Source organism: Hypomesus nipponensis, chromosome 10 (assembly GCF_054491055.1).
Source record: "Hypomesus nipponensis isolate SF chromosome 10, ASM5449105v1, whole genome shotgun sequence".
Taxonomy (NCBI): Eukaryota; Metazoa; Chordata; class Actinopteri; order Osmeriformes; family Osmeridae; genus Hypomesus; species Hypomesus nipponensis.
The window spans coordinates 15,053,716-15,075,388 of NC_140370.1; the positions used below are offsets into that span (position 1 = coordinate 15,053,716).

Here is a 21,673-nt window from a genome sequence, read left to right on the forward strand (position 1 = left end):
CACACACTGACTCGGGTAAAAGCAGTGTTACCAAACACTGTAGAGCCTCTACTGAACACATGAACCAAAACAAACATTGCCTTCAATGAATCAATCATGGCTTTCATCCTACAAAGTGGAGCTGACTGACTCAATGGCGTTACCAGGCAACAGACCACAACAAGCCAGCCTCTGCTGGCCCTGTCCCGTGTCTTCTGATCAAGGTCACATGTCTGAGCACCACAGACGGAGGGCTGCTTTGCTCATCAGCCTCCAGCTGTGGATCATCAAACATCAGACCGAGGCTACACAGGGGCTCTCAGCTTGTTCAGTCGTGAACGTTTAGAATACCCCCAGACGGCCGTTGTCCGCTGATCAAATCTCATCTGTTCTGATGCAATTTCTTAGGTCGGATCTATGGTTCTATGTATTGTCTGGTTCTGGGTCTACTATGGCGTAGGTCTAGTTATAGTTCTGGTCTAAAATCGTTACAGTGCATGTTTCCTGAGCTGTTCTGAGGTTCTAGGCCCAGCCAGGCCTGGAGGTGGACTGGAGGTGGGACTGGAGGTGGAGTGGAGGTGGACTGGAGGTGGGACTGGAGGTGGAGTGGAGGTGGACTGGAGGTGGACTGGAGGTGGAGTGGAGGTGGAGTGGAGGTGGACTGGAGGTGGACTGGAGGTGGAGTGGAGGTGGACTGGAGGTGGACTGGAGGTGGACTGGAGGTGGACTGGAGGTGGAGTGGAGGTGGACTGGAGGTGGACTGGAGGTGGAGTGGAGGTGGACTGGAGGTGGACTGGAGGTGGACTGGAGGTGGGACTGGAGGTGGGACTGGAGGTGGAGTGGAGGTGGACTGGAGGTGGACTGGAGGTGGAGTGGAGGTGGACTGGAGGTGGACTGGAGGTGGACTGGAGGTGGAGTGGAGGTGGACTGGAGGTGGACTGGAGGTGGGACTGGAGGTGGGACTGGAGGTGGAGTGGAGGTGGACTGGAGGTGGACTGGAGGTGGAGTGGAGGTGGAGTGGAGGTGGACTGGAGGTGGACTGGAGGTGGAGTGGAGGTGGACTGGAGGTGGACTGAGCGAAGCAGAGCCACAGCCCAGACAGAAGAGGAGTCACCAGGCTGGGGAAGGCAGCAAGCTTAGCTGCTTTACTACTGGGATTGCTCGCACTACTAGCACAGGAAAGCCAAACGTCAGAGAGTCATTATGGGATAGAGGAACCAGGGCGTTCGGGGGGGGGGGGGGGGAGACGGAGAGGGGAGGGGGGGGAGAGGGGAGAGGGGAGGGGGGGGGGAGAGGGGCATGTTCCTCCCAGACAGCCTGCTTGCTACATGCTCAGCCTGCATCGCAGTGGCATCGCTCCCCTCTCCACCTCCACCCTCCTCCAGCCCAGCAGGGGGCAACCTCCTCCTCTTCTTCCTCCTCTCCTGTCCTGGCACCAGACCGCTCCCGCTCCCCAGGCCAGGCGTCCCAGCCTGCCCCCCCGTGTCCCGTCTGCGGCGTTAGGAGTAGATGGTGATGACCTCCCTGCCCCCGCCCCTCACCAGCAAGACGCGGTCCAGCCCGTCCATCAGGACCTCCAGGAACTCCATGTCTGCAGCCAGGGTAAAGGGTGGAACCACCGTCTGGCTGGAGCGCCACACACACACACACACACACGCAGAACACACACACATTGACCACACATCCCTGCCACCATCCCCCAATACACACACACAAACACAGCCAGATTCCATGTATGTGCATACTTGTATGACACACACACACACACACAGACAGTAGTATCCTCTGCAGTCAGAGGCCCAGAGGTGGCCGGGGGGGGGGGGGGGGGGTGAAGGATACAGTTCTCGTCCCCTCCCTTGTTCTTGGGCGGTCCAGGCATGTTGAGCAGCACCAGCTGGGCACCTTGGGACTTGTTCACCACCACCTCGTTCAGCTTGACCGCCGTGTGCATCCTCCGCACGTTCGTCTGGTTCCTACACACACACACACACACACACACACACACAGTCGGTGCACTGTTCTGTGTGACCTCAGGGGCCTCGGACACACCTCTGCTGTGTGAGTCAGACTCCGCCAGCAGAGGGCAGTATCACCACCCCAGTCCTGGGACATGACGAGACTTGGCTGAATCGACGTTAGCAGCATGAGTAGCTCCAACAGGGTTAATGTGTTAATGTGTTCAAATTACTGCTAAGTGGTTATTTGGTATTATAGGAGATCAACAGGGTATTGGTTATTATTCATTAGTAAGCAGCAGACATCCCAACCTGCAGAGACTCGTTTCCGGGAGACTTGGGATGTCTGAAGCAACAATGGTGGGTTAACCATTGGCAGGATATAGAGGGGGAACTGGACATGCAGATTTAATGACTGTGCTTCTCATGTAGCTCAAGCATGCTTGTGTGAGGTCGTATGCTTAGTACGGAGAAGGGAAGAGTGAACCCACACCCCCCCCACACACACACACACACACACACACACCTACCTACATTCCCACCACATGTACACCTACCTGCATACATACACACATCCACACACACACACACACACACACACACACACCTACCTACATTCCCACCACATGTACACCTACCTGCATACATACACACATCCACACACACACACGAGACGAAGGGAAACTTGACTTACAGACTCTCCCACTCTCTAGAAGGGAGGAGAAACAAAACAGAACACAGCCTGCTTAGATGTGTCTTCAGTGCACAGACACAACACACACACAAGTAGAGGACATCATAGATGGATGGATAAAAGAAACACTTCATTTTCAACACAACATCCCATAACAATGTTTTCTAACACATGTACTGGCAGAAGAAAGTCCATGCCAAGTCAGAGTGTAAAGTGGGTTACAATCCAACAGATGCACTCTAGACTTCAAAGTTGAGTCAGCCTGCCAGCATGCCGCTGCAGCACCAGCCACCAGGGGGCGCCAGCTACTCACGGCTTCATGTTGAACAGGTCCTTGACTCCCATGTTGGCCTCGCGGCTCCGGTTCCTCTCCGTAGCCAGCTTGTCTTTGGTCCAGGTCATGTGGACGCGGTCGGGCGTGGCGGGCACGGCGCGGTCGTTGATGGTGGTGTGAGATGCCGTGTTCCTGTCGTGGATCAGCTGGGCCTATAGGGCGACGGAACAGGGGGGATGTCATCACAGCGCTGGGCGTGCTTCGTGGGGGGGAAATCGCCGCAATGACGGCCACTTTCTAGAATGAGACCGTTCTGAATCCGAGGTGTGTTGAAAGGTCAGAGCCGTGCAGGAAACCATGCACAGATGGAGGTGACGAACAGAAAGGGTTGAGAAATGAAACGATAAAAAAGATGGAGGGTTTGTGTCCAAGGGTGGTGGTGATGCGAGGCAGTCTGGAGGAGTCTACACACTACAGTGCAGGGGGAGGGAGGAGGGAGGAGGAGAGAGGGGAGGCAGGGTGTGTGCAGCAGTCTGGAGGACTACCAACATATAAAGAAGGAACACTCGAATCCGAGCCCGAGTCAGACCTGCACAACGCTCAGGTGCTGCAGATACCACACGCGTTGTCGCGGGCAACAACCGGGTGAGGCGACACGTCCTTCTTCACATGTTTCTGAGCAACAGAGATTTGAACGTTCCACTACTCGACTATCTGGGAGGGTGTTCTAGAAGGCGACGGAGAGGGGGAGGGGTAGGGGTGCGCGACGGTTGTCTTATCATGGGATGGCGGACGGTCCCGTGGGACGGTTGCTAAGCTACCTCGTCATTCCAGATGCTTATCCCGGGGACCTGCAGTGTGTTGGGGGAGGGGACGTCCAGCACGGACGATCTCTTCCTCTTGATGGAGCTACGCGACTCGTCAGTGATGCTCTGAATCTTTTAGTCCCACACCGAGCAGACATGAAGCAAGTAGGGTGTCAGGAGAGGTGACAGGTCAGAAACACACCTGAGAGGTGAGGTAACCATGTAACAGGTAGTGTACCATGTGATGTAATGTGTGATGTAACAGGTAGTGTAACAGGTAGTGTTATAGACAGTGTAACAGGTAGTGTACCATGTGATGTAACGTGTGATGTAACAGGTAGTGTAACAGGTAGTGTTATAGACAGTGTAACAGGTAGTGTACCATGTGATGTAACGTGTGATGTAACAGGTAGTGTAACAGGTAGTGTTATAGACAGTGTAACAGTTAGTGTACCATGTGATGTAACATGTGATGTAACAGGTAGTGTAACATGTGATGTAACAGGTAGTGTACCATGTGATGTAACATGTGATGTGACAGGTAGTGTAACATGTGATGTAACAGGTAGTGTACCATGTGATGTAACGTGTGATGTAACAGGTAGTGTAACAGGTAGTGTTATAGACAGTGTAACAGTTAGTGTACCATGTGATGTAACATGTGATGTAACAGGTAGTGTAACATGTGATGTAACAGGTAGTGTACCATGTGATGTAACAGGTAGTGTAACAGGTAGTGTAACAGGTAGTGTAACAGACAGTGTAACAGGTAGTATAACGGACAGTGTACAGGCAGTGTAACAGGGTAGTGTAACAGGGTAGTGTAACAGGGTAGTGTAACAGCGTAACAGGTGGAAGTACCTCTCTCTCCCTCTCATTCCGGGACAGCTGCATCTGCTTCAGCATCTGGGAGCGCTGTTCCATCACCAGGGTCTTCTCGTAGGTGAACGCCGAGATGTCACTCTCATGCTGGAGGGAGGGAGGAAGGGAGGGATGGCCTGATGACATTCTGATCTTGGTGCCTGTACGTTTCTTTCCAAACTCCAAATATTTCTCCAGCACTCCTTTCCCCTCACACTGGAACTCTGTGCTGTCACTACAAAACTCTATAAAAGCTGTTCTCTAAACATGCAGCGTAGTGCATCCCTCGGTCGTGACAGGGTCATGAGCTCACCATCTCCACCACCTCCACCTCGGCATCCAGTCGCAGCTGGTACAGGAACGACTGCAGGTCCTTCTTCATCTGGATACTGTTGTCATCCATGTTGGCCACGGTGAAGATGCGCATCTTACACTTCCTCCACACCTAGGGAGAGGGGGAGGAGAGGGGGGAGCGAGCGAGGGAGTGAGTGAGAGGTGGAGAGAGAGACCATGAAGAGTCAAACAACACTTCTCTAGGCCTTTGAAGAAGCCATTTCAGTACCTTATCCCTCGATGAGAGCGAACAGTCCGGCTGACATTTGCCCCAACAGGAAGTTGCACAAGAAACATACCTTGTGCTGCCTCAACAGGAAGTAGTTGTCTCAACAGGAAACAGGAGCTCACCTTGTGCTGCCTCAGCAGGAAGGGCAGTAGCATGAGCAGACCTCCGTCATGGACGATCCACCACACGTCGATGGTGCCTTGCCCAAGGCGAGCCTGGTTGCTAGGGAAGTGGTCGATGTTCTTAGCAACGAGCAGGGCCTGGTGGGCCGAGGTGGTCTCTCTGACGGTCTCTGTGAGGAGAACGCAACTCTCAAACTTTACTGATCCCCAGTGACAACTGAGACGGTTGACTGTATGTATGAAGTGAGGAACAGCTACAGCATGTTTGGTGTTTTTATTGTTCAGACTTGAAGTGTGTCTGCTCCTCACACCTGTGTGTCTGTCTGTCTGTCCTGTGTGTTTGTGTGTGTGTGTAATTCTATGTCAGTAGATCAGTCAGTCTGTCAGTCTGTGTGTGTTCTGACCTATGAAGTTCTTCCAAGGGTAGGAGTCCTGGGCCTGTTTCCAGCCCCCAGGCCAGGCCATCAGCACAGCGTTGTGCTTCATGCCCCCCAGGCCTGCTGACTGGATGAGGTGGGAGAAACCATCTCGCAGGTTAGACGACACCACCACGTGACAGAAGCCTTTGGTACGCTCCGCCGACATGGCCGCCTTCAGGTTCTGCGGGGAACAGGTGTGGACTGAGGTCAAAAGGGAGGCTGGAGGGGAAGTCCAAACCTACAGCACCCCTTATGATGATATCAGCTGAGATTTTACTCTTTTGAGAAAGTTATTTTACCTTAGAGAACCTTTAGAAAAAATGTGTTTGTGTTTTTTATTTAACAAACTGATGGTGATATACAAGGTTAAATGATAAGATAACAACATAGGGTCCTTGTCAGCACATGCAGTGACACAACCTCGCTATTCCTCAATGGGATGTTGTTTTTGCATGCGTGTGCATAAACAGTATGTGTGTGTGTGTGTGTGTGTGTCAGTTTGTGTGTGTTTTGTGTTGGTGGAAACGTCTTTCACGGGACACATTGCTGACTGTGCCGGCACCAGAGTCACAGCCTGGAACAGATTCATTACTTGTGACCCTGAAGCCAGGTATTGATACTGCAGCCAAGACAGTCAGAAGCCGTTTTGGGAAATAAATATCATTGTTTTGTAACTGCCAAGAATGCTATTTCTACATTGGAATGTCAGGAGTGCAATATGATTCAAGTAGGAGATCCTTTGTAGGTTCTCATGCAATGTGTTGTGTGCATGTACGTGTGTGTGTGTGTGTGTGTAAGTGAGAGAGAGAAAAAGAGACAGAGAGACAGAGCAGGCTCTAATTACAATATTGATCATGGCTTCAGGGTTGCATGACAAAGCAGATCCACAGCAGGCTCATGGACGAGCTGGACTAGAGTGGCTTAGTGCCTGGCTATGTGTGGGTACTGTGAGTGTGTGTGTGTGTGTGTGTGTGTGGGGGGGGGTACTGTGAGTGTGTGTGTGTGTGTGGGGGGGGTACTGTGAGTGTGTGTGTGTGTGTGTGTGTGTGTGTGTGTGGGGGGTACTGTGAGTGTGTGTGTGTGTGTGTGTGGGGGGGTACTGTGAGTGTGTGTGTGTGTGGGGGGGGTACTGTGAGTGTGTGTGTGTGTGTGTGGGGGGGGGGGGTACTGTGAGTGTGTGTGTGTGTGTGGGGGGTACTGTGAGTGTGTGTGTGTGTGTGGGGGGTACTGCGAGTGTGTATGTGTGTGTGTGGGGGGGGGTACTGTGAGTGTGTGTGTGGGGGGTACTGTGAGTGTGTGTGTGTGTGTGTGGGGGGGGGGGTACTGTGAGTGTGTGTGGGGGGTACTGTGAGTGTGTGTGTGTGTGTGTGGGGGGGGTACTGTGAGTGTGTGTGGGGGGTACTGTGAGTGTGTGTGTGTGTGTGTGGGGGGGGGTACTGTGAGTGTGTGTGTGTGTGTGTGGGGGGGGGGGTACTGTGAGTGTGTGTGTGTGTGTGGGGGGGGGGTACTGTGAGTGTGTGTGTGTGTGTGTGTGGGGGGGGTACTGTGAGTGTGTGTGTGTGTGTGGGGGGGGGGGGTACTGTGAGTGTGTGTGTGTGTGTGTGTGTGTGGGGGGGGGGGTACTGTGAGTGTGTGTGTGTGTGTGTGGGGGGGGGGTACTGTGAGTGTGTGTGTGTGTGTGTGTGTGTGTGGGGGGGGGTTACTGTGAGTGTGCATGTGTGTATGTCATCAGGGCGCCTCCCACCTGCTCCGAGCGCTTGGCGTCTGAGCCCCTGGCCATGTATGTTCCCTCCAGGACAGAGCTGACGATGGTTAGGCCCTTGCCTGCCTTCAGCTGGGTGGTGAAGGAGAGCAGGCGAGGGTGCTTCACCCCCAGGTCACTGTCCAGCTTCAGCAGCACCAGGAGCTGGGGCCTGGGGGCAAGGAGAAGGAGGAGGAGGAGGAGGAGGAGGAGGGGGGAGGAGGAAGAGGAGGAGGAGAAAGACAAACAAGGAATTGTTAAGTTCCTAACCCTTGATGTCAGCATTCTGTTCATGACTCTTCCTCCACGTCCACATCCCTTCCAGTGAGTCACACACACACACACACACACAAACACACACACACACACACCCACCCACACACACACACACACACCCACACCCACACCCACACCCACACACACACACACACACACACACACACACACACCCACACAAGTCTGTGTCCTCACCTCCAGTTCTTGGTGTGTGGCGGCGACTCCTCCAGGCGGATGAGGGCGTAGCGTGCAGCGTTCAGAGACAGTCCTCTGAGCCCGTCCCCCCATTCCTTCTCTGCCCTACACACACACACACACCAACAATAAAGTATAGATGGAGGGAAAAGACAGACACGGACAGACGGACGGACTTGGTCCCGTTGCCGTGACACCCACCCTCTGTACTCGATGTACTTGTAGATGCATCCGGCGATGAGCATGGCGACCAGGGCGTAGTACCAGGAGGAGATGAACATGAGGGAGAGACACAGGCTCATGCCCAGGAAGGACAGGGTCCTGGAGGGGACAAACAGCACCAGGAACACACTCACTACACACTACCACCAGAGAAGAGCTCTACATAGACACAGCTTCTAAATGAATACAGGAAAGACTTTGTGTGTGTATGTGTGTGTGCACGTGCGTGTGTGTGTGTGTATGTAGGGCAGAGAAGGAGTCGTTCATAGAAGTGTGAGTCCTGTGAGTGTCTGTGGCCGGGGAGGGGAGGGCAGTGACAGACCAGTGGTAGAACTTGAAGCGGGGTCTCCAGTTGGGCGTGCACAGCAGGGTCTGGACAGCACAGGCCAGGTTGACAAACAGGTAGCACATGAGGAAGAACCTGGGCCAGAGAGGAGGACATATGTCAGGGCTCACATCCATTACATCAACACACACACACACAAGTCACAATCATGATCCTCTTGGATGTTGGTATTCAATTTCTCTCCCCTTCTTGTTTTGTCGCCTATCTACGTCCCCTTCCACCAGGGATACACTGTCTCACACACACACACACACACACACACTCACATGGACAGGATAGGAGCCACGGCGTCCAGTGATGCGATGAGGATTCCAATCTCGCAGATGCCAGCCGTCATCAGCAGAGCCCAGGTGGGCTCCCCGTTGGCCTTGCCGTGACCAAACACCTGCTCAGTGAACAGCTTGGTCAGTGAAAGCAGTGGATGGCTCTGATGGTGCTTGGGGAGGTTGAGGTCCCCCCCCCAGCCTAGCAGGGGGCTCCCCGCCCTTCCCTCCCCCCCCCCCCTCCCCTCCACCTCACCTGCAGGAAGGGCACAATACCGTCCCGCGCTATGGCCTGCAGCAGCCGGGGGGCGCCAGTCAGACTCTGTAGCCCCGCCCCACAGCAGGAGAAGAAGGAGCCAATCACAATCACCCAGGGGGAGGGCCATGCCAGAGTACCAATCACTAAGTTCTTGTTTACAGAGTCTCCAAACCTGGGGAAGAGAAAGGAAATGACCTCACACACACACACATCCAAAGCTCAAACAAGCGTGATAATCTGGATCTGCTCAGTTTCAGTCGGTTTAACACAACACTGGTCTGGCTTGGTTATTTCCTGCAAGACACGTCCTCTAGGTCTACCTTTGTACCGTACTGTGAGAGTGTGGAGATACTGTGAGTCCTGACACAGCAGTACATGCTACTGTATCAGGAGTCACACACACACACACACACTTTGTCACACACTCTCGGCCTGCCATGTCAACTTCTGCTGTCCTGTTGTATGAACCTGACCTGAGTTTATGATTTCTATATGTTGCAGGATAGCTGTAACAGGTATGGCTGAGGTTTGATAACATGTTTAATGATTATTTTTTGTACAGAGCAACAGAACATTGACCTCGTACTCACTTGTCTCTCAGCACAACTCCTTCAATACATGCTCCAAACAAACCCACACAGGAGATGTCTGTTTGGTGAAGTTAAGATGGAAAAAGCACTTGGGTATGCAGCAAAAACACGTACACACACACACACTATCTCACGCACCGACTCTGCGTGTTAAAGGATACAGATGAAAGAGGTGGTTGCTATGGCGAGGATGGTGCCAATGGGAATGGACCTCTGAGCGTCTCTCAGGTCACCTGATCTGTTGGAGCCCGCCATGATTCCTGCACACACACACACACACAGAAGGATGAGATGAAGATCAGGAAATGAAAGGTGAGGAGAGCAGAGGGCAGAAGAAGAGAGCAAAGAAGAGCAGAGGAGAGGACAAACAGTAGGGAAGGTTGCTAGGCTACAGTACCTGTGACGGAGGGGAAGGTGTGTTGCTAGGCTACAGTACCTGTGACGGAGGGGAAGGTGTGTTGCTATGCTACAGTACCTGTGACGGAGGGGAAGGTGTGTTGCTAGGCTACAGTACCTGTGACGGAGGGGAAGGTGTGTTGATAGGCTACAGTACCTGTGACGGAGGGGAAGGTGTGTTGATAGGCTACAGTACCTGTGACGGAGGGGAAGGTGTGTTGCTAGGCCACAGTACCTGTGACGGAGGGGAAGGTGTGTTGCTAGGCTACAGTACCTATGGCGGAGGGGAAGGTGTGTTGCTAGGCTACAGTACCTGTGACGGAGGGGAAAGTGTGTTGCTAGGCTACAGTACCTGTGACGGAGGGGAAGGTGTGTTGCTAGGCTACAGTACCTGTGACGGAGGGGAAGTAGATGCCCACCAGCAGGGTGAAGAAGGTAGCGATGTCGTTGGAGACGTAAGGCTTGTTGATGTCGTTGGAGCTATCCTGAGCTGGGACCGACGCATGGTTCTTTGTCTCAACCAGCATACCACTGGGACCATAGTCCCCCCACATGTTGTCTACAACACACACACACACACACAGACACACACACACACAAACACGCACATGTTATGCATGACAGAGAGAGTGTAAAGAGAAACACACACACATCTCTCCTCCCCTCCCTCCGTCCATCCTCCGCATGACCTCTGACCTGAGATGACCCCGCTGAGCAGACCCGGGATGCCCTGGATCTCCGTCACGTTGTTGAGGGTGAAGTACTCGTCGCAGGTGGCGTTGAGGGCGGCGCTGTCGCAGAACAGGCCCCACAGCTGCGTGGTGTGGGTCACGTTCCTGATCACCTCAGTCTTCAGACACTTGTCGAAGTTGTGGTTCTTCAGAGAACGGTTCCCCAGTAGACAGATACTGAGGAGAGAACGCCCACACCATTACCTCACCATGCAGTCCTGAAACTCTATATTTGGGTGTACTTGCCTTTCTAAAAAAACTAAAAACTTTTTGAAACGTTTTGCGTGTGGATAAAAGTATGTACAAACAAGTTTTGAAAGGTTGAAAAAAAAAAAAAAAAAAGGTTTAAAACCTTTTTTTCCACACACAACACGACATAAAAAGGTTTCTAGTTTTCTAAACTTTGGATGATTCAAAAGGGAGATTTTCTAAAATGTATGTCAAAAAGGATTCCCGGCGAATGCGCCCCGTGTCAATGGTGTCTTTTTGAAAGTAACAGGTAGTAGTGCGGACTGCAGTGTGTCCTGTGCGTCAGACTCACGGGAAGTCAGGCGGCTCGATGGCCGTCTTGATGACCCCGGCGTAGATGGCCATGATGGAGAGCACCACACAGGAGAGGAACACCAACGCCAGCTTGTTGACGTACTTCACCCCCACAAACACCACCAGAGCCATGAGGGCCAGGCAACAGGTGCCGTACACGCGCATGTTGTTGAGCAGCGCTCCCTTCTCATCCTCCTGCTTCTCTGCCACAAACACTGCCCAGCTGGGAACGATGTAGGTCTGAGGGAGAGAGAGAGAGAGAGAGAGAGAGAGAGAGAGAGAGAGACACAGAGAGAGAGACACAGAGAGAGAGAGAGAGAGAGAGAGAGAGAGAGAGAGAGAGAGAGAGAGAGAGAGAGAGAGAGAGAGAGAGAGAGAGAGAGAGAGAGAGAGAGCAGGAGGGAGTGGGAGAGAGAGAAAGATGAATCTCATTATTCTGTGACACCTCTCTCTGGACGCCATAACTTGAGACCACTGGAGGTTGGAGAGTTAAGATAAGAGAAAGACAACATGCCTCCCTCCCTCCCAGCCCCCCCAGGCATCGTCCAGCCCGCTGCTCACCAGCAGGATCTCGATGGTTCCCAGGATGTACATGGATCCAGCGAACGTTGTCCCAAGGTAGAAGCACAGCCCCACGGCTCCTCCAAACTCTGGACCCAGAGACCTGGAGATCATATAGTACGAGCCCCCAGCTGGAGGGAAACAGTTGGGCTTGGTTGGTTAGTTAGTTGAATGGATCTTCACACAGAGATGAGAAAGGTTTGACGTTGAACAGTACCTGGTACTACTCCGTTGGTTGCAATAGCACTCATGGATATGGCAGTCAGCATGGTCTGGTAGAGAGACAGACAAAGAAGAGAGACAGGTAGATACTGAGAACTGATGCCACTGAGTTTTTGTGTGTGTTTGTGTGCATGTGTGGGCAGAGATAGGATTTAACGATGTACAAATAGCTTACTTCGTTAATTTACTCATGTCGATTTTTCTGTTATCAGTACTTTACTTAGTATCTACTTCTTACATTTTAATTCAGGCTCGTTGCTTTAGTTTTAATCTAAAAGTTTCGAAAATAAAGTTTTGGACACACTTTTTAGTGTCGTATGTGGTTTAAAAAAGTTAAGTTCTTGAGTGAAAAACACCAGTATCTGTACTTCTACTTGAGTGAAGGATGTGTGTACTTTTGCCATCTCTGTGTGTGGGTGTGCTAATGTCTCTCTGTGTATGTATATGTACAGTATGTGTGTCTATGTCTGTGTGTGTGTGTATGTACTGTGTGTGTGTGTACTCACACAAGCGCAGCACATGAACACGATGGCGAAAGTCTCCATGATGCCTGCTGTGCCGACGATCCAGGTGAGGCGCAGGAACAAGATGACCCCCAGGATGTTCTGCATGCAGGGCAGGTACACCCCGATGAACGTGCCCATCTGAGGGGCCTGCGCACACACACACACACACACACGTACGGATGTGATCTGAAACTCCAGAAGGACACGTGGAGGTCCTCCGTGAAGGAGGACGCAGAACCAAACGGACGCAGACACTTTGAAGATCCAAGATGGCGGCGCAGGCTTGTTTACCGTGATGGTGACCTTCTTGACGCCCTCCTCGTTCTCTGCCTCCTCGTGCTCGATGACGCCCTGGGTGAGGTTGGTGTAGTTGGCCAGCTTGTTGAGCAGGGACGACACCATGGGATGGCTGTCCATCTCCTCCTGTAGAAGACACACAAACACACCAGGACTGACAGTCAGTCCAGTGCCTCTAGATACTGAACATGCCTTCGTCATTTATCTAAGACTGACAGAGATATTTACGTTTATTATGTATTCATTTAGCAGACGTTTTTTTCCAAAGCGACTTCCAAGAGAGAGCTTTACAAACAGTGCATAGGTCAATGATCATAAACAACGAGATAGCCCCAAAACATTGTGGGTAGCCAAAACATGAAGCATACGTTGTGAAAAGCAAATAAGTGCTAAGATATAAATATAGTATAGATAAATATCCAGACGCTTGAGACAATAAAAGACGGAATGCGAGTGGGAGGATAGCGACAGCCGTGCAGGCTGTGAAGAGAGGAGTACAGTAACCTTACCTCAAACAGGGCCATGTTCTTGCCATCGTAGTAGGCCCCTTTGTCCTCGTCGTTGATGAAAGGGCTGCTCTCTCTGGGAATGTCATCTCCAACTGAAATACCAAAGTCACGTGTCGTCATCACTATGGAACCACACGCCTGCGGACCGCCATCAGAAACTGCCCCTCACCACTGGAACCAGAGTCCTTAAACTGCCCCTCACCACTGGAACCAGAGTCCTTAAACTGCCCCTCACCACTGGAACCAGGGTCCTTAAACTGCCCCTCACCACTGGAACCAGGGTCCTTGAACTGCCCCTCACCACTGGAACCAGGGTCCTTGAACTGCCCCTCACCACTGGAACCAGAGTCCTTAAACTGCCCCTCACCACTGGAACCAGAGTCCTTAAACTGCCCCTCACCACTGGAACCAGGGTCCTTAAACTGCCCCTCACCACTGGAACCAGGGTCCTTAAACTGCCCCTCACCACTGGAACCAGGGTCCTTTCTGTTTGGAGTTCTCTGAATATTCAAGCCTCAGACAGACTTTTCCAAAAACCTTCCTGCCTCCTCGATCTGGTTGTTATTCTGTATCTGGTGTTACTTTTCACTAAACCGACTGATAACTAAAGTTTAAATTCCAAAACCTGAATTGATCTCACTTGTGGAGATGGACTATAGTCTACCAGAGCAGTCAATACCAACTGTGATGTTACAGTCACGATCACAAGGCCACAGCTGATGAAGCTAATCAATGATGCTGACGTCATCATTCACCACCCCTCAAAATCACACAACAAGCTCACAGTTTCACATCCTAACCTCACTCCAGATAGGTTTGAACATTGGTACATGTGTGTTGCATAACTTGAGCATGTCCACCAGAGCAGAAAAGTAATTTCTAAAAAAGAAAATCTGATTAAAATGCATTCAATTAGAGCTTACTGTGATACATTTTCTAATTTGTAATTTTTTAAAGTGTACTTAAAATGAACTGATTTTGTATTTTCACATACTTATTGACAACTTCAACATATGTACGTATGTACTTAAACTTTGTAAGTATACTCTAAGTATACATTGTCTTTTTGCTTGGGCAGTGATGTCCTTATGGTCTACTGGTAGTTTGGGCTTGTCAGGAAAAGGTGGAGGTGCTGAGGGTTGACCCCCATCTGCACATCAGACAGCTCTAAAACTGCTGTCTGACACATTGGAGATCTGTATACCTGGACAAGGGCAATGCTGACCAACTGTCTGACTGCTGTCTCCTCTCATTACACACACACACACACACACACACACTAGCATGCACACACACACACACACACACACACACACACACTAGCATGCACACACAGGACAGTTTTAGCAGCAGTTTGAACCAGTGCATAAAACAACAATAACATGACCTGGGGGTCTGAGGTATAGATAGACTGTACCATAGTCTAAAACAGGGGGGGGGGGGTTTGAGTTTCGGTATAGATAGACTGTACCATAGTCTAAAACAGGGGGGGTGGGTCTGAGTTTAGGTATAGATAGACTGTACCATAGTCTAAAACAGGGGGGGGGGGGGGGGGGGGGGGTCTCATGAAGCAGAACAGAGCAAATACACAAACTGAACCTTTGATCCCTGAAGGAAAGGCACTGAAGTCTGGCTGCACCTGAAAGCTGTTCCCGGGGGAGTTGTGGTGGTGTCAGATGTGGGCAGTGAGGAGGACACTCTCTCAGGCATTAATCACATATTTATAATCCTGCTGCTCTGCCTGACAGACACGGACAGAGAGGTGAGAATGTGCGTGTGTGTTTGCATGTGTGTTTGCTTATGTGTACGTGCTTTCCTGGAGTATGTGTGTGTGTGTGTGTCTGTGTGTGTGTGTGTGTGTGCGTGTGTGTGTGTGCGTGTGTGTGTGTGTGTGTGTGTGTGTGCGTGTGTGCGTGTGTGTGTGTGTGTGTGTGTGTGTGTGTCTGTGTGTGTCTGTGTGTGTGTGTGTGTGTCTGTGTGTGTGTGTGTGTGTGTGTGCGTGCATGCATGCATGCATGCAGAGCAAGACCCCACTGCTCAACAAAAAGCCGTTCCCCCTTAACACCAACCTTCCTAAACCAAACTGGAAGAGGGGTAAGCCAAAACCAGCCACAACTTCCTGTCCAAGATCGTGACCAATAGAAAGCCATCAACATGGCAATACCGAATTAGCCCTTAGTCCCAATGACCCAGAGTCTGCAGCACAGGCAGTGTTGAGAGGAGGGTCCAGCGTCACCCTCGAAGGGGACGATCAGGTGTGCCCCAGACTATGACAACGCCACCGTCTCTACTACTGAAAGACAATAGCAGCTATTTATATCTCTGTAAGCCTGTTGTGAAGCTCATCTATAAGCTGCCTACTGTACCTGAGCACAGCACAGCCTGAAGGTGAGGCGCACACGCATGGACTGATGGGGACACACACACACACACACACACAATAACATAGAAAATCTGTGTTATCAAGTCTCTGTGTGTTAACACAAACCCTCTTCCTTCCCCTCACCATACATAAACACTTCAAACCAGACAGACACACACAAAGTAGTAGTCATGTAGACACAGGGATCTAATGCAAATAGAGAGTCCCTGCAGAGTTCACACTTCTACAACTCCTGTGGAATGTTCAGGCCAGACTGCATATATTTAAAATTGGCTTGAGTTTAAATGGCTGCACACACACACACACACACAAATACATACACATACACACAGTACATACTGCAAAACAATATACACACAGTACATACTGCAAAACAATATACACACACACGCTGACCTGATCGTCTCCGGGACCCCTCCCCTCTCTCCATGGTGGTGGGGGGGAGTTGTGGGGGTGCTGTGACCCCGGTCCAGTCTGATCCCCCGCAGCTAGATACTGTCTGTCTGTCTACCTGTCTGCCTGTCTGTCTGTCTGTCTACCTGTCTGTCTGTCTGTCTGTATGTCTGTCAGCCTGTCTGTCTACCTGCCCTCCTGCATGTCTGTCTACCTCTCTATCTGTCTGCTTGTCTGTCTGTCTACCTGTCTGTCTATTTGCTTGTCTAGAACTCAGTCCTCTATATCTGCTCTATCTGATCTGTGTAGCTTAGCAGCTTTGGCTCAGCTGGATATGCCCGCGTGTGTGTGTGTGTATGTTCTCGGGACAGTAACCATCCCTGCTCTGTCCTTTATGCAGTCCAGTCCCAGTGCAGTCCCTACAGGGTGGTGCAGCACCTGACCTGAGCACCACCACCCCCCACACACACACACACACACACACACGCTGCCAGTAAAGAGAGAGGGAGGAAGTGTAAAGGGAGGGAGTACATGAAGAACACAGAGAGAGAGAGAGAGGGGGGGGGGGAGAGAGAGAGAGAGAGAGAGAGAGAGAGAGAGAGAGAGAGAGAGAGAGAGAGAGAGAGAGAGAGAGAGAGAGAGAGAGAGACAGGGAGGATGGGAGGGATGTGGAGAAAGATCGATAGAATTAAAAAGGGGAAGTGATTCGCCACAAGATGTCATCACTTCCCCACAGCACAGTTCTACTGTTTGGAGGTTCTGCCACCATTGGTCCCCTGTGAACATGACAGCTATGGGGAGTGATGAGCCAACAAATCACTAATCAGCCTGTTTCAATAGAATTGATCATAAGCCTTGCTGCCTCACACCACAAGAACCCTGCCCACAGACACAGCTAAGAGTTTACCAGACCCCACTGTCATCGATGGCTTTCCTGATCAAGCCTGTACAGATGAGATGATAAGAGGCAGTTGAAAAAGACTACAGTTACACAGAGAGAGCACACTGCAAACAAATACAACTTTTACCAAGTACACAAGCAATAAGACGTCATCTATTGATTGTTTTTTTGTTTTGTTTTTTAAGTGTCATTTTTTCTAGCATGGCAGCAACTGAATAACCCCAGGGAAACATTCCAGAGCATATAAAACTGGGAAGGGACAAAGCACATTACTGCGGAATCCCAGACTCTGCCAAAGACTTCTGTGCAATTTGGAACAAAAGTGGAGCCTTTTCCACTTGGATTGATTGTCTGTAATTTAATCTGATGTTAACAACAGTTGGCCTGTTTGCTACGCTGGTTTAAGATGATGATGGTTTACTAGGCAAGACCATAGCTGGCTTCTTCATAGAGGAACACTCATCAGTTCCATGGCAGGTAAACTAAACGAAGACCATGAACAACAAGAACCATACAAATACCACTGGGACATCCCATGTAAACACATGGAAGTAGTGTCCCAATCAGATCACACATCATGGAGGTACTGTGCCAATCAGATCACACATCATGGAGGTACTGTGCCAATCAGATCACACATCATGGAGGTACTGTGCCAATCAGATCACACATTATGGAGGTAGAGCCCCAATCAGATCACACATCATGGAGGTAGAGCCCCAATCAGATCACACAGATTCACACAGATATAGCTCTTTGGAAACGCAAGCAAAAAAAGTTTGGTAATTATGGGTACATTCAGCAGTGTCAAATCTCAGACAGTTTAAAGCTAAACTTCGGCACTAACAGCAAGGCCAAGCATCCAAACCCCATTTCAAAGTTAACTATGGTACACAACGAATCATCAAGAAATATGAGACATGAGAAAAGGACAACCTAGTGATTCTGGCCAACAAAGTGTCTGGGAGGTTGTACTCACCAAATGTGATGACTGCTTTTGTTATGTCCTTACTCACACCCAAACATCTCCTCATTAACCTATTACATTATGTTTGGGTGTGAGTATGGCTCAGTGGCAGAGGATTTGACTGTCCAAAGATAAAAATCTCAAGATCTCAAGCTTAAATCCCCCTTAAATAGTGTGTGATTTGGTTAAAATGATCTGCTGAATGATACACCAGTACATTACATATTTGACTGTAGAACATTCTGTTTGCTTGTGTATCCAGTGCACTATGCAACCACAAATACCTGTTCTACCAGGTACATTACTCACACAGTCAATGTAAACAAACACTGCGCAGCATGCAGGTGGCACCATGTGCATGACATTCGATGACATTGGCCACTGCAATCTGCAATTCAATCTCACCAGCATGAGATATAATGGTCGAGTGGTTGAGTGAGTGTGGTTGAAGTCCTGCAGTCAGTGTGGTTCACCACCAGGACTGTGTTTGTCTTCAGAAGATTTAATAGGACTTCCTCTACAGATAGACACCTATTGGTGGAAGGACTGGTGTTTACCCCACCCAGTGGAAATCTCTGGTGTAACATCAAATTTACAAAAAAGGTGGGTATTGCTACTATTTGAGTATTGGAGTGAACACAACAGTTAGAGAGTGTTAAGTGAATCACCCCAGGAGGCCTTGTAAGATTTCACAACATGTTAGAGACAAACCATATCTTTGCACATCTTTGTGTGTGATGGGGGGTAAACCGCTGCATGTGACTTGAAGTCTAAAGTATTTTTAGGCATAAAGTCTGCATGCACATGTAGTGTGGAGACCAGGGTAAAGAGTTAAATATTTGCGGTAAGACCGGTCAGCCAATTGAAGAGGCGTGTTGGAGCAAATACTAACCCTCATCCCAGAGCAATAGACCAGGGGCCAATAAATACCACTGATAGGCAGAGGAGAGAGTTGGAAACAAACAAGAAAACACCAGACACTGGCACAAACCAGCCCACTCACACACACACACACACACACACACTCACACACACACACACACACACACTCACACACACTCACTCACACATCTGGCTTCAATCATCCCCCATGAATAGATGCCCCTCTTCCCACACTCACGCTATCACACAGCACCAACAGTAGTAAGTGTTTTCCTGTGAAAGATAGACAATCAATCACAATGACATTGCACAGACACACCAGCAAACGACTTCCCTTCAAAAGGGGACTATAAGCCGAACAATCTGTCATTCACAGCAAGTTAATACTTGACTGAAGAGAAACCAGTGAAGAAGAGATAGCTGGCAATATTGCCACAGGGAAAGAAGTCTGCTATACTGACAGCCCTCAGAGAAGTATGGATATTGCAATGTGTTAGAAAGACAGGGAAGAAGAGGGGGAGGGGGGAAGTGAGAAAACAGGAGTCAGGGAATAACAAAGAGAACACATGAGAGAAGTGAGAGACAAAGAGGACAGACACGGTTGCATGACAAAAGATCCTCTCCTGAGATCTAGGGCTGAAGCAAGTGAGAGAAAAGAAAGGAGGGAGTGCGGAGTGAAGAAACAGAGAGCTGGAGGGAGGAGAGGGAGGGAGGGAGAAGGGTTTCTGGAAGTCTTGGTTACTTCCCAGAAGCTGATCCCACATCAGAGACACAAACAAGCTCATGAGATCCCAGCTGTCTGTAAGCATACTTTCTCCACACTACGACTTCTATTGAAATGCATTCAATATCGCTCATGAGAATGTTAGTAGACGCAGGATTAGGATTTACTTTAAGGACCGGACAAAGTCACACGACACCCTAGATTGTCAACAAAGAGACACAAACAAGTGCATCCAGTCATGCTTATCCCTCATCTAACGAGCTAAACCACAACCTCGCTTTCCTCAACAGAAACACATCCCACTTGTTTGAGCCTGTCCAGCATGCGTCACGGTGAGCCAGTGTGTGTGAGTGTGTGTTCGCAATGACTGAGTGCATGCGTGAGATTGCATAAGTGAGTGTGCATGAGTGAAGTGTGTTAATGTGTGTGAGAGTCGGTGAGAATGAGAGTGAGTGAGTGTGTGTGTGAGAGTGAATGAGCGTGAGTGTGTGTGTTAATGTGTGTGAGAGTCGGTGAGAATGAGAGTGAGTGAGTGTGTGTGTGTGAGAGTGAATGAGCGTGAGTGTGTGTGTTCCTGGTGTGTTCAGCTTACCTGAGTATCCCCCAGGGGTTAGCTCCTCCCTGTCCTCTTCCAGGCAGACACTCCCATGCCGAGACTCTCTCCTGCTGCCATCCTCCACCGGCACCACCGTGAAGTTGGTGGGCATTCTTCCTGTTCCACACGTGTGTGGGTTGTTCCACAGAACAGAACTCAGCACCTCTGTGTTTCTCACTTCTCACCTTCTCATGATAAGATTCCAAAGTTCTTACTCCCTTTCCCTCTTTCTGTCTCTCTCACACACACACATAGCTGAACAGAAAACACAACACAGACTTTTCCCTCTGTTGGTGAAGTTCTGACCTCATGTGATCAGAGTTTCATCAAATAAGACGAGAGTTTTTTGGGACTCCTCCCCTCATGGCTTGTCCTCCACCACTCTTACGTTTTCCTCAACCCCCACCTCCACAAGGAAGTTAAATAGAGGCTCCTCCCCCAGTCTGTCCTCAACACACTCACATGCTAATGACAGCAACACAGAAACTCTGTCAACTCAGGAATTCTGGTTCAAACTCTCAAAATTCTCCCAACATGGAGTTGAAGGTTCGCTTTAGCAAACATACAACTTCAAACTAAAGTGTGAAACAAAATCTCTCTTACACCTCTCCTTCTCAAGTTCCTTTTTTTTTCTCTGCGAGGAATCAAGAAGGCTGTGCAACACAGGTAAACAAAAGAAGGTTTCCTTTCCAGTGTTGCATTATGGGTAAAAGAGGTATTGCCTGGGAGAGGAAATGCACACTCACATACACAGACATACAAGAACATGCACACCCATTCCACTGGGAAAGGAAAATTGCTTTAAAGTTGCAGGAAACACATTACAACTTAAAATACACAGAGAGGAAACAGAGGAAATCAATGGAACAATTGTCCCACTGAAACTTCTTCTGTTCCAGTAAATGTCAACTGTTAAATGTAGTATATAATGCTGTGTTTGAAACTGGTCTGGGGTCACTTAGCTAAAATGTAAAAAAAAAAAAGAAAAAAAGAAGGGAATAATAACAAAATATATAAATGTTGTTGTTAATTCTATGCTGCATTCACAGATTTTGAAACAAAACGTAATACAAATCTATCGAATCCATAGTTTTCTACAGGTTTCTCATAGCCATGTATCTTGTTCTGGACCCTAAGTGGGACATGTAATGAGAACAAGAACTTCATTCTGAGATTATTTCCTCATAAAGGCACTGGGAGGTGGGGTTGGGCAAGATAAGATAAAGCCCTGAACGTCACCTGTAAAAAAACATCCCAACACCGTTCAGTGAACATTTACAGTTGTCACGGGTTACAAGGTTGAATTTCAAAGTATAAACCGACACTCAAGGTGTTTCAAAAAAAGGATAATTCCATAATCCTAACAGTCAAGCATGATTCTGTACTAAACCTTTAAAACCCTAAATGCACCATATGCAATCTACACTCAGATAACGTGAATGAATAATGTCTAAAAGCAATCATAAATTTGTCTTTCTCGTTGCCAAACTGTCAGTCGA

The 21,673-nt window shown here is 49.6% G+C and overlaps 1 protein-coding gene across 1 annotated transcript; it reads right to left on the bottom strand.

Annotated features, from left to right (window-relative positions):
* Positions 1 to 1,269: 1,269 nt before the first annotated feature.
* On the bottom strand, positions 1,270 to 20,457 carry LOC146271953 (solute carrier family 12 member 7-like). The gene is made up of 26 exons (XM_084706830.1): positions 20,172 to 20,457; positions 13,330 to 13,421; positions 12,815 to 12,946; positions 12,524 to 12,670; positions 12,013 to 12,067; positions 11,796 to 11,926; positions 11,233 to 11,474; positions 10,657 to 10,868; positions 10,352 to 10,519; positions 9,726 to 9,824; positions 9,565 to 9,622; positions 8,972 to 9,146; positions 8,719 to 8,837; positions 8,429 to 8,527; positions 8,086 to 8,205; positions 7,885 to 7,989; positions 7,417 to 7,585; positions 5,658 to 5,853; positions 5,254 to 5,423; positions 4,883 to 5,014; positions 4,570 to 4,677; positions 3,724 to 3,840; positions 2,942 to 3,114; positions 2,629 to 2,643; positions 1,819 to 1,952; positions 1,270 to 1,570 (listed from the first exon to the last, which is right to left on the bottom strand). The coding sequence occupies exons 1-26, from the start codon at positions 20,284 to 20,286 to the stop codon at positions 1,479 to 1,481; spliced, it is 3,375 nt and encodes a 1,124-aa protein (XP_084562956.1). The 5' UTR covers positions 20,287 to 20,457; the 3' UTR covers positions 1,270 to 1,478.
* Positions 20,458 to 21,673: the final 1,216 nt, after the last annotated feature.

Coding starts and splice junctions, on each gene's coding strand:
- LOC146271953 (XM_084706830.1), bottom strand. CDS start 20,286: ATGCCCACCAACTTCACGGTGGTGCCGGTGGAGGATGGCAGCAGGAGA. Junction 13,422..20,171: donor AACCCCTGGGGGATACTCAG/GTAAGCTGAACA, acceptor TTGGTATTTCAG/TTGGAGATGACATTCCCAGA. Junction 4,678..4,882: donor AGGTGGAGGTGGTGGAGATG/GTGAGCTCATGA, acceptor CCCTCCCTCCAG/CATGAGAGTGACATCTCGGC.